This window comes from Mytilus californianus, unplaced genomic scaffold (assembly GCF_021869535.1).
Source record: "Mytilus californianus isolate M0D057914Y unplaced genomic scaffold, xbMytCali1.0.p SCAF_5, whole genome shotgun sequence".
Taxonomy (NCBI): Eukaryota; Metazoa; Mollusca; class Bivalvia; order Mytilida; family Mytilidae; genus Mytilus; species Mytilus californianus.
The window spans coordinates 3890384-3904149 of NW_026262701.1; the positions used below are offsets into that span (position 1 = coordinate 3890384).

At 35.1% G+C, this 13766-nt stretch overlaps 1 protein-coding gene across 6 annotated transcripts in view; it reads left to right on the top strand.

Moving 5' to 3' along the window:
• The window catches only part of LOC127702477 (FH1/FH2 domain-containing protein 3-like), an 88487-nt gene that overhangs the window by 25997 nt on the left and 48724 nt on the right, over positions 1 to 13766 (top strand). For 4 of the 6 annotated variants that reach the window (XM_052206687.1, XM_052206685.1, XM_052206689.1 and 1 more), the window contains 2 exons: positions 7178 to 10040; positions 13335 to 13642. In XM_052206687.1, coding sequence (XP_052062647.1) covers positions 7178 to 10040; positions 13335 to 13642 — 3171 coding nt within the window. The remainder of the gene's footprint in view (positions 1 to 7177; positions 10041 to 13334; positions 13643 to 13766) is intronic. The other 2 variants (XM_052206688.1, XM_052206690.1) reach the window with 2 other exon arrangements.

Below are 13766 nucleotides of genomic sequence, written 5' to 3' on the forward strand. Positions count from 1 at the left end.
TCTAACTTAAGTTTGCCTCAACCAAATGCTAAGAAACTTATACACAATGCTTATTACCACAGAATACAGACCAAGTTGGAATTTTGGTGGTGTCACTTTAACCGTTCTAGAGTTATGCTCCTTTTCAAATGGAAAAAATGCTGAATTTTTTGTTTTTTCGTTCTCTAACTTAAGTTTGCCTCAACCAAATGTTATGAAACTTATACACAATGCTGATTACTACAAAATACAGATCAAGTTTGTTTCTTTGGGTGTCACTCTTATTGTTCTAGAGTTATGCCCCTTTACAAATGGAAAACTTGCTGAAAGTTTGCCTTAACCAAATGTTATGAAACTTATACACAATTGTTATTACCACAAAACTCAGATCAAGTACAAATTTGGGTAGCGTCACTATTACCTTTTCAGTTATGTCCCTTGATAACTTTATATGATAGACAAGCGGGGGCATCATCTGTGTCCATGGCATCTTTGTCCCATGGACACATTCCCCATTTATTTTTATAAATTTGCGGCCGTATAATGGTATGGTTTTAATTTGAATACACATTCCCCATTTCCATTCTCAATATTTACACGATGGCTACAAATCAATATACAATGTATATAGATACATTACAAACTTGCCAACACCATCATTGTAACAAGTAGAACATGGTCATATCGTCATAGTCATGACTGAACAAGGACACTCCGGAACTTCATTCAGTCAACTAGATGGTATGTTAGAATCAAGCATAAGGTTGTCTAGAAACAACAAAATGTTAATATATTGTGATAATTAGTACCTCAATCGCATACTGTTTTGTTACACAATAAGTTAGAATGTTATTACAGATATGGTTCATGGTTCAGCTGAAGGGGTTCAAATTGTGGGACGTTGACCACCTATGTTTCTAAGAGAATGTCTTTTAGCTTCTGTGTTTGGGGCTATCGATGATTCTTTCCTTTTTTTTAAATTTGAAAACAGATATTCACTCTTTTCTTCTTGGTTTAAAGAGTCGTTCAGACTTTGAGTTCACCTCTGGCGTTGTCAGTTATTCTTTGTCTTATGAGTTGTGAATACCCCTTTATATCTTCCGCCTCTTTTTAGAAGTACATGTACTATTCTTTAAGAAAATACATTTATGCTTTTCTATAACAACCTTTTACTGATATAACCTCTATTTGCTAAACATATTTTCTCCTTGTTGCTATTACAAATGTTGAGTGTTTATAGGGTTTCCTATTCTTGTTTTATTGAAACAGATTACAGTTATCCTATCATAAACATAATCTCTTTGGTTGTTTACGACCGATTTTAATAGTTTTCTCTTTTTCTTAAAATTGGCACTGAGGGACAAGTCAGAATTATAGGGTTTATGACACGATTGAAGTGTCCTATTGTGAACTTCTCCGAGTAGTAAATAACTATTCAATCCAGGGTTTATGACACAATTGAAGTTTCCTATTGTGAACTTCGTGTTCTCCGAGTAGTAAATGACTATATCCAAACCAGTCCATTGCATCTATAATGTACCTTATTCTCATTTTGCTGTATGTAATGCTTTTACATTGAACGAGCACCTAAACTTCTAAACACACATGAAGGCTGACTCAAGAATAGCATGCAGTGTTTTACTATAATCTGTAGTATGCTTTGAAACCGATGACATCATTTGATGATCTTAAAGCTGATTACATGTATTTCTTTATTTCTTTTGCAATAGATAATATTGCTTTCCTGTTTGTAGTTATAACTAATAACAACCGATCACCGGTGTTTTTCTTTTAATGCTACTCTAATTGATAGTAAGTTTTTTCTCTTTTCATCACATTTCTTAGTTAATATATTTAAGGATTGTCGGTCTCTTTTGTCAGTTATTCTTAAACCCCATGGTTTTTCCTTCACACTGTCAAGCGAAGCTTATTGAAGGTCATTACGGAAATATGTTGGTTATGTCAGATTTATTATCCTAATATATTTAAGTATATAGACTTCTTTTACGAACAAATGTAAAAAAAACAATTCATACAAAACAAAATAAAATTTGAGATTGAATACGATTTTTGAAGTAAAAAACATATATATATTATAATGTTGTCAAATTGGGAAATTACTCTTGCAATTTATAAATTGATTGTGAAAGCAAGCGTTATTGAAACAAACTTGTATTTTGTCATGGCAACCAGTTTTATAGGGAATACATACAACTTTTTCTTGAGATGCGTAAAAAATAAACCCGTTGCCATCGAAACAGAGTTTTTTAAACAAAAAAGAACGAAAGCAATGTATTTACTTTCCTTATGATCTTAGTGGTGGCTTAAAAACTGTATTACAAATCGGCGCCGCACCTGTCCAAGCACGTGCCTTACGAAACCACAGAAAAAAATGCGAAGGAGGCAGTTAATAGGATTTTCATCCGTAATTTGTTTCTAATAATTTCTACCTCTTATATTCTCCACATGTTCGTAATCAATTATTATGAATATAAACCATGATAATGGGCCATGTAGAAGAAAATTAAAGAAAAAAACCGCTTGGACGTAAATGAGTAATTATGAGATTTGTGTACGAAAAGAACTTCTAAAAATTTGCTTATTAATAGCTCATTCATTAATTCTAAATTTATAAAAATAAATCTGAATTTAATTTTGATCTTTTTATAATCGATATTGTCATTGTTTTTAACGAGAAGATAACAGTTTGAGAGGTCTTTTGTACGTTGTTTTTCTTATTCTCCAAATGCTATCACTTTTGATTTAAAAGAGAGGCGAAAGATACCAAAGGGACATTCAAACTCATAGTAGAAAATAAACTGACAACGCCATGGTAAAAAAGAAAAAGACAGTATACAAAACAAAATATAGAAAACTCAAGACTGAGCAATACGAACCCCACCAAAAACCGGGGGTAATCTCATGAGCTTTTTAAGGGTAAGCAGATCCTGCTCCAAATGTGGCACCCATCGCGTTGACAAAAGTTGACAAACAATGACATGATTCTATTTTCAATAAATTGAAATATATTGATATAAAGTGACATGTGTAAAATGGAGAAATATGGAAAAAGACACTCTTTATTCTAAATTATGCCTTACAATAGTCAATCATTTCACCCAGTTTAAATCCGGACAAAATACATGAAGAGTGAAAATAAGAACAACATGGCATAAATGTACGTAAAAACGAGAAATGTCCCAGACCATTGAACAACCAAACGTTCTAGTCAAAACGAATTAACTCGTAATGACTTTAGTGAATGCAAACCTCAGTTATTATAACTTCCTGTCATGTTTAAAGCAAATTGTGGAAACCTTGGGATGAAAATCAGTAAAATAAAAATAAGGAGATGTGCCAATGAGACAACTATATCCACCAAAGTTCAAATGAAGTTGATGTAACCAATTATAGATAGGGTACCGAACGGCCTTCAACAATGAGAAAAATTAAAATAATATTATTCTTATAAAACTGTCTTTCGAAATAACCAATTATGAGGCGGTCGATAAACATCGCATTCCGTATTTGTAGTCGTCTATAGTAGGATATATCCTCGTTTTGATTTCAATGACTTTCACAAAAATATAGCTAGTAAGATGGCACCATAAAGACGGATTTTTATGCCCCTGCCATAGCGAAGGGGGGAATTAAGTTTTACCCTTGTCCGTCTGTACGTCCGTCCGTACGCCCCAAAATTGTTTTCCGTTCTCTAACTTAAGTTTGCCTCAACCAAATGTTATGAAACTTATACACAATGCTTATTACCACAAAACACATATCAATAGATATAAGAAGATGTGGTATGAGTGCCAATGAGACAACTCTCCATCCAAGTCACAATTTGTAAAAGTAAACTATTATAGGCCAAAGTACGGCCTTCAACACGGAGCCTTGGCTCACACCGAACAGCAAGCTATAAAGGGCCCCAAAAATGACTAGCGTAAAATCATTCAAACATGAAAACCAAAGAATTTGGGTAGTGTCACTTTTACCGTTTTTGAGTTATGTCCCTTTATAACGTTATATGAAAGTGGGGCATCATCTGTGTCCCGTGGACACACTCTTCTTTTATTATATTATTAGTTTTAAAATCTGTGGCAATTCAATTGGAATTCATAAAATCTAAACGACGTGAACTCAACGCCAGAAATTAAATTTCTTGCTATTCCTCTTTTTTTGTTTTTACAATTTTCCAGTCATTCAATCCTGTAAAAAAAGCTTCTCATACATCATTTTTGTGAATTACCGGGAATAAAAGGGAAAAGGGGGAGTGGGGTTACACTAAATCGTTGCCTCGGACAAGTCTGTGAAAGCTAAGCAGAGATTATTTTGACTTCTGAAAAAGAGACATAATCGATTTTCAAGGTGGCACTCGTGGTATCATCTTCAAATGCTTGAAACGTTTATAGCTTTAACATCCTCTGTTACATACAGAAAAGAGCAACGACATTACCATCTAACTAATCAATCACGACAACAAAGAATGTTCTTTTCCTTCTTTGAAATCGACCCAATGACGTCACTTTACTTTTGACGAATGATTTTGGCCTGCAGTATACAGAATCTATCAACAAAAAGTTAATTATAAGCAGCATAATTAGATATTTGTAATATTTTGGAAAATTGTCAAGGACGATATGTTCTGTTTAGCAAACAACAACCTGTTGAGCAAAGACTGTTTACCTGCCAAACACACCGACACACTATGACATCATTAACGATCACTAACATTTCAAATAGCAGTCGTATGTACATGCATGCAGAGTAATAATAAACTGCGCAGGTTCAATATTCATTCTTTGTTTTACTTTTAACGACACACAACTTAAACAGGGCAAGTATTCATATGTGTTGGTTTAATGTAATGCTACACTGGCAGTCAATTTGTGTCGAATTCTCCAATCGATACATCATACATAGGAAATGGGCTTTTTTACATAACAAAATATATCGTAAGAGTCTTCTGTTATAAGGTTTTGCATCACAGAAGAATCGTATATTATTTCTGTATTTATGAAAACGCCGTATTTTTTCATATTACCTTGTACATTAATCAAATACTTTCCGTTTGATATGATTGCCAATGAGAGTTATCTACCAAAGACCAAAAATATGAACAACTATTTCAGGATAATGTTGTAACACAGGAATTGGTCCTATTAATTCAGGTTACAGAAGGATGATAATATCAATTCTATACTCTGTTTAACTATTGCTTCGTTATATACCTGAAAACATTCCCTAGTTCTTTTATCATTGTCCATTTAAACTTATAACCTTTTCAATTTATGTAGACATGCAATATCTTAAACTGGAAACCAAACAGTTTTATTATCTTAGTTTGAATAGGAAATAGTTTATGTAAATTTTAAAATCCCACTTAAAAAATGCGCTACGGGTTTCTGTAAAAAATGTCTCATGTCAATTTTGCTTGGGGTGTTGCAATCACAGTTTAAGAGCATTTGCATAATATGTGAAACGGAAATTTCAGACATATAAACTGTATTAATAAAATCTTGTAAGTAACGAACCCCTTGGTTTTCATTTCTTGAAGACTTATGACCGTTTCGTGATTCGTGGTTTTGTTATACTGAAATCCACCTTTTATTTTCTCTTTATTGGTCTAGTAACTACAAGTTGTTTTCTCTTTATTCTGTTAGTCCAGTAACTACAAGGTCGTTTATGGCACATTAAACAGTTATCTTTCTTAAGGTTGTTTCTTGAAGAAATTTTACGTGGGACTTTGTTCTGGATTTATGCCTTACGTTTTCGAGGACTTTTCAATATTGTTTGGTTTTCATGATGACTATGATCCATGATAACTTTATATATAATTTATATTCGTCTAATTCGTTACAAGTTTCATCCAGTTCGAAAATTCCTGCTTTAAATAGTTGTTTCGCTCCATGTTGCCTTTTCCTATGTGAAGTGAAAGAATATCATTGCATATTTTGGACATCATCCATTTATCATTTGCCCTTCGAAAGATTAATATTTACATGCCAATATAATCAGTGTTGATGGTGATTGATTTATATTGGGTGGAATCCATAGGGCTGTTCTATCTCGGGTGATGCTCTGGTATTAACCCTTTACAGATAACAGCTGATTGAACAGATGATGTCTGAGACATAAGATTGGGAGGTACCTTAAAGGGAAATCAATTATAACAAATTGAATTAATCATTGTTTTAAACATTTAAAAGTGTTTTTTCTGTTAACCCTCCTTGCATTTTTATTTTAATGTACACGGGAACAATTCATCCTTGATAGTTTTGTTAAGTTTTGGTTCAATTAACTTGATATATAACTGGTATAAGTGGTTGCTATGGCAATAAAAGAACCAACATTTGTAATTGGATGAGATAACATTGATGAACGTAATGGATATAATGTACAATTATTGCTTCATTACCTCAATTATTTGAAACGTTTCTGCATATAAATAAAAATACTAGCCGACGTTCATTATGTTCATAAGTTTTTTTAGACAAACACGTAATCTTTCAGTTTTGAAATATAGCTATATAGTATAATCATTATGAAATAATTAAATGAATAAACGAAGACGTCAGTTAGATAGCAACACAACAACACAAAACAAAGGAAGAGTTATCCATACGATGTCCAACAATATATAGAACAGTATATATAATACAATTCAAACTAGAAAAAAATCGAAACCTTTAATAGAGATCAATGTCAAAATGATCAATGAGAGCAGTTATGGGTCCACCGAAACTGCTTCCTCGGTTCCGGGGAACTGCATATTTACGGCCCACGTCTCTTTTTTTTCATATTATCCTAATATTGTTTAATTTATTGCCCTAATATTTTTTTTTTCTCAATCCAATTTATTGCATGAAATTAAGATAAAAATTAAGGTCCTTGCAATATAAATAAAAGAGATGCTCGGTATGCGTTAATGATACAGCAACCGTCAAAGACTCAGAAAAAAGTTAACAACCGACATATTTCTTTGGTTAGCTAAACCTGGAGATTGGAGAAAATCGGAAATGGTCCAGTACAACAAAATATGCAAAATATATTAGAGAAAACCAACGGCCTAATTTAAGCTATTAAAATTAAACCAAAAACGTTTAAACACATCTGAAAGCACACCATTAGTTCGATTTATATTCCATGTACAAAGATATAGCGGAAAAAATCATAAACTTTTTTTTTTAATTTTCAGCTTTACGATAACGTAGGAACGAGTTATGCTTCAAAATACGGCGGAACAGGAAAAACTAATAGTTATCTAACACCCTCATACGGATCCCCTCCTAAATCATATACACCAAGTTCCAGAGATAAATCATACAGTCAAGGTCAAAGAGACAAAGCCTATACTCCAACTAACAGATACTCAGGATATAGCGTCGGAAGCATTGGTGTGAGGGACCGAATTCAAAAATTTGCCGGAGGCGAAAGCCGAGGGAACAAAGAAATGTATACACCTTTACATAGTGTAAGAGGAACATCCCAATCAAGAGACGGCCCAGGTTGGGACAAATATTCAACAAGAACTACGAGTTCAGACCCTTATGCTAATCGATCCGGTTATTTATCAGACTACGGTGGAAGCAATCGTTCTTTAGCATCTTACGACAGAGGATCTTCCCGTTCAGGTCGCAGCTACGGAGGGCCTCCAAGTAGGGAGAGTTCTCCGATAAGCAGTAGATCATCACGTTACGGAGACTACACCAGTGCATCACCATATTCTACATACGAAAGCTCACCGTCAGTATCGCGTCGATACGACCGGCAACAATCTGTCGATTATTCCCCAAGGCGGGAACCAGATGAATCTCATAGAAGAAGAGATTCTGTAAATGAATATATAAAGCCTCCTCCCTCGAAACGAAGGGAGAAAATAACTTCGGACGAAACTGATACTGACGATAGCGCACCCGAGGCTGAAAAAGACGGCTCGAAAGGCCGATTTAAGATATCCCGAGGTACCTCTCCTATGCATGAAGGCGAAACTCCTAGGAGAGAACAGAAAAAAAATAAAATAAGAGATAGAAAAGCTATTGCTAGAACAAAAAGAATACGAAATACAACAAGAGAAATAAGACGAGAAAATATTTACAAAGAATTCAAAGAAATGGCCGATGCAGCGGTACAAACAAACGACGTAGCACCAAGGAGACGAGGTCGACGCCAGGTCAGCGAAAGCGATGAAATCAGAGATAAAGCAGCTCTTGCAGCCATGGCTATGGAGGAAGAATCAGGTGGGGCAAATGGTCCGAATGATTCTTTTTATAAAACTCGTGATAAATTTAACGATCCTTCCGTTCCTGCCTCTCCTAGTTATACCTCATCTGAACCAAATACAAAACGATTCTCTCACAGAGACAAAAATGAATCCTTGCATGACGTTCCTGGAGAAAAGTCTTGGAGACAATCTGTTTATGGTGATGAAGCAGAAGAAAAACGAGGTAGACCAAATCCGCGCACAAGTACACCAATGTCTGCAACAGAAAAACGATCAAGCAGAAACTCACAGATATCTGATCGCGAGTCGAGACCAGATTACAATAGATCTTCATCCAGAGAAAGCATTTTGGATGATAACCAAAGTAGGCGCAGGCGCACGAACAGCAGAGAAATATTGGATGTAGTTGGAGTTCATGACGAACAACCTCCGCCATTACCTCCAAGACGCTTACGAAGTAGGGAAATGCTTGATGCGCCCGAATCTGAAGCACCTCTTACACCAGAAACAATATCATTGAGAGACAGTATTGCTAAAGTTCACGAGTGGAAACAACAGCTTCCAGAACCCGATTCTTATTATGGTGACCGTCTAACAGCTAAACCATTGAAAGGAAGACGGTTAGACGGAAAGGCTCCAAGCGACCATTCTGAAGAGTACTTTTCTGCACACGATTATCCTCCGCCTCCGCCTCAGAAAACAAGCAGAGATGTTTCACCGGATAGAGGGCGTACCGGCCGTGAGCAGCGTCAATCTGGAGGTTATTACCGAACTGATTCTCGTGCAGATTCCGTGCGATCAACAAGAGAGAATTCACCATCTTATTCACGCGATACGTCGCCAAATAGATTAAGGTCACGTCAAAGACGAAATCTTAGTCGAGAACACTCAATCGATAATGTTTTTGATGATGATAAAGATCCAAGACTTCCGAACAAAGATTTCCGTAAATCTGCGCTCAACAAATCTGAATCTAATTATTTCGAAAAAGGCGATCCGGACGGTGTACGGTATCGTCATCAAGATGGCGTACTAATAAAGGGTAATCGAAAATCAGGAAGTTCTTCCGATGCATTTTCTAGAGACGATTCTCCAAACAGAGCAAGGAGGATGAGAAGGGAAGGGTCCAGAGAAGATATGATTGACGACAGACGTCCGGGTCATACCAGTGATAGCTCAAATTTCGGTTTTAATAGAGAAGGTTCGCCGAACAGGAATCAAGGCAGACGTGTTCGAAGCAGACAAAATTCCCGAGAAGACATGCTGGACGACAGGAAACACTCAAGGCCTAGTTCTAGAGAAGGTATGATAGATGATCGTAGGTCAAATATGTCAAGTAGATCGAATAGTCGCCATAACTCTCGCGAAGACGTATTAGATGATAGGGGCAAACGATTTTCTGCTAGAGATAGACCTCATAGTCTTGCAGTATCAAACGAAAGTCTCGCACACTTAAGTAATGAAGGATCCCTTCGTTCTATAAATTCAGTCGTAACCGATGACGGCACTGTTAAAAAATCACCATCGTCTGCATATTCCAACGAAAATCAGGCACTCCCGGACATTGTGAATGGCGGGAAACTGTCTCCCAGAAAAGACAAAAGTGGTTACATAAACCAAAAGCAAGACATAGATCACGTGTTAGATGAAGTTCATGGAGCACCTTCCGATTTATCCCGTCGTATCGGAAATCGTGGACCAAGGCCATCGTCTGCTGATGGATATTATATGGATAGTAAGAATATTGATGAAGTTTTGAATAGGAGGTCACAAAATCTGATGGATACACCTGTACCTAAAATCCCAACCCCCTTAAAGCCATCTCCTAAAGTCCTAGGTAAATATTACTCAGGAAGTGATGGCGTCACCAAAATATGCTTTCAAAAATATTATTCTAAATCTAATTTGATTTCTATAATATTGTTAACTTCCCGTCGGAATTCATATCTTGAGGACGGCTTCACTTTAGATATTGTGCAACACTTTGATTTCCCGGCATGAACATAGTTTTTAGTTTTCATTTTCTGACTTTTATTTGTCCATCTTTTCTAAATTTCTGTATACTCTATTTTATAATTACGATACTAGTATAGTGTGTTGTGAGCGTAAAAGGTGTATCTATTCCGCTTTTGTGGGTCCGTGGTTGTGTTATGCACGTTTTTTTTCCTCTTAACTTTAATCATTTAAGTGATAACTGCAAATTATTAACGATAATGGTAATGCTTCTTCGGTTGTTTTTGTCATTTTGAATACACACTATAAATAAACATATACTCACAACTTCTCGTCCAATAAGAAATCAGCATTTCACCTTCTATTTATCATAGAACAAGTGCTATACATTAAGACGGCAGTAGCGATGTTCAAATTTCGTAAAGTGCTTAAAACTCCTTCATTTCGAAAATTTCAAAAATAATTTAACCTCAAATTATATCATCAGATGTTTACAAGACATTAGTCTGACGGATATATCATAGATTTTGAAGTCTTCTTCACGTGGTCTTCTTACCTTTTGCGTAATTCCTCCAAATTGTTTTTTTTTTAAGAACAGCATTATTTTTCTTTTATTCTAGCTAAATTATAAGTGTACTTTTCAGTTGCAAATAACTTGGGTTTGGTTTGAGTTTCCATCAAAATATTTACCACACAAAGCAAAAATCCGTTAAGTGTGCAATGTCTTTCAAAATTGCTGCCAACAGCAGAAGCTTGATATAAAATCTTTGAACAATTCTGCGTGCTAGCACTGCAATGGTTATGCATGAGTAGTAAAGGTATTTTCTTGAAATCGAAATTGTTAAATTCATTATTGTTGGTTGCTATAAAACGCTACAATGTGTGCATTTTTTATATGACGAACAAGACGGACCCAGTCTCTATTTCGCATCGACAGTGACAAGATGTAGAATTGAAAGATTGAAATATGCATGTGCTGACAAGAAATTCTGGGTTTGTGTTTCAGTTGAAGTTTCACAAAGTTTCCCATTGTTATTGTTCTAGTACATCTCATGTGAATCAGAGTTTGGGTCCGTCTTTTCAATGTACAATCGCTTTTTGTTGGGCATCATGAAAGGCAGACTATTTTTGTCTGCAATGGTGGGGAATTTCCACTTAATCAACTTTGTAGGCACACTCTTTAATTCAAAGACTAGATAATAATTTGGTCCAGTTGTTCCTCTGCAGCTTATCTTCAAAGGGAGGTAAATGTCTTTACAATTCGAAAAGCGCTGTAACGCACAGAAATTATCTAGCTAAGACACAAACAAACACCAAGTTACCCAAAAGGACTAAAATCAAAAGCTTTAGAAAACTAGCTAAGATGGTTTATTTGTAGACACATTTATATGAACAATATATATATTGTTTTTTTAAATTTTGATCCGTTGCAGTTTTATTAATGTAAATATAGGGAAATCTAATGTATACTTAACCCGAATAATCCAGTCGTTATATTCCACTGCTCTGCGATGGCTACATTAACGCGAGTGGGAGAGTCGATCACGGGGAGGGACTGAATTATTCGGGTTAATGTATACTATGATATGGGAATTTTCAAATAGAGGCTCACCTGGACCAAGTTATCTTGAATTATTGATAACGCAGTATCTCCTCACTAACGCACTTCCTTTCTATTAGCCCCAGTCTTGTAACGTCTATACTTCAAAGGATAAACTGATCTTTTTACACAAATAATATCTTTTTGTTTTTGTGTTTTTTTTAAATTATAATTTATCATTTATACATAGAATTGATCAGTTTATCCTTCATGAACCGACATTTGAAATAGAATGTTTCCACTCTGTCCTTCTTGAAACAGAGATTTGTGATCTCCAATTCTTAGGAAACGCGACGCGATTAGCGGATGATTAAACAGCACAATGACCATCATCCAGATCTTTCCGCTAACTATCTTTTAAGTGGAAGTTTCTCGTTAATTTCAGCTTGTTTTAAGTGCTTTTGAGTTTATGTATTGTTTTATTTGATAAAAAGTATTAATGATAATTTCATTCTATCGTGTGAAAGCATCATGGGAGAAAGATACAGGACGTTTACAAACCACAAGGTCTAGCTCTTGCGCGGTTACGATGCATAAAGGCTCCAAAGAATTAGATTCCTTAGACTTTCATAGGTATAAAGTTTCACAATAAAGAGAATATTGATCCCTTCTTCATTTGCATGAATTAAAAGGGGTTAAAATAAAATATAGGTGGCATATTTTATATATATATCCTTTATATCGAGCAGCTAGTTGCGAAATTTTTGTGTAGAGTAAAAAAATATACAGACATACATGTAGCCTGGTTCTTCGTTGTTAAAATTCGCATTTGTGGTAAAAGATGCTTTTTCGAATTGACTGAAATAAATTTAAAAATACTTTCTTAATAAACTGCAAGTGCCAATCCTGTATCTTTCTTTCAATGTAGTCGGATAAGTTGTGTGAGATATGCGCATTTTTAAACAATGTAATAGTAAGACAAAAACACACAAAACAAAACCAAGCACTGGAAAAAAGAAATGTATGTTATGAGTATAATTGTATTTTAAGTAAGTAGAATGATATATTTATTATGATTAGTAAGGGCTTTCTCAGTGCAGTGCTATATATACGTGTATGATAAATCTTGACAAGTTATAACCAGAAACAAGAAAAGAAATAAGTGAACCCGTCATTTTATTGCAGTATTCTATGCTAGCCAAGGTTATACCTACACTTTTTTCTTCTTTTTATGTGTGGAATTTTGTCAAGGATAAGCATAATTTTGTGTTGATTCTTTTCAATAATTTATTACAAGGATATGCAAAATTATATGATTTTCATCTTTCGCTGACAGATAAAATTCAAAATGTTTCGTTGCGAACTTTGACTAGATATGACGATACTCGAATTTCAGAAATGCGAGATAAAACGCATTTTTCGTTCTAAGTTTAAATGGCAAAATGTGCATTTTTTATTAACTTTAAATTGGATTCAATCGCTAAATGTATATTAAACTAAATAAATCAAAAACTTCTTGAGAATGTTTAGTTTAGAGCGATATGTCCTATTCAGAAAGTGAATGCTTAGAATGGTTTGCGGAAGTAAGTTTTTCAGCCACAAATTATAACTTATGCGAAATTTGTGATTTTAATGCAGAAGAGAAGTTGATTGATATTGATTCACCAATCACCCCCAAGAAGGCTGCCATCACTAATGCTCCACCAAACAGGGGTCCAGATGCCAGGATGAGAAGAACAATTTCCGAGACTGGACAGCAGATGTGGGATACGTTAAAGAAGAATAAGGGATCAGTTACAATAACAGATATCTTACGACTGTGTGAGAAACCAACTTCAAAAGTCATACGTGTACCAGGGGTAACAGAAGGTTTCAGCGATGTCAACTTTAAAGGTTTCCCAAACGCCAATGAGATGTTGGAGAACAGTGGAGTCGATGTTAAAAAGGTAACTACAAAAAAATGAGGTTTTAATTTACACCCTTTGAGTGGCTGCTATACGTCTGTCCGTTCGTCCACCCTCATCTCCCGTTAGAAAATCGAAAACCACGGCACGTATCTCCTTTTAAATC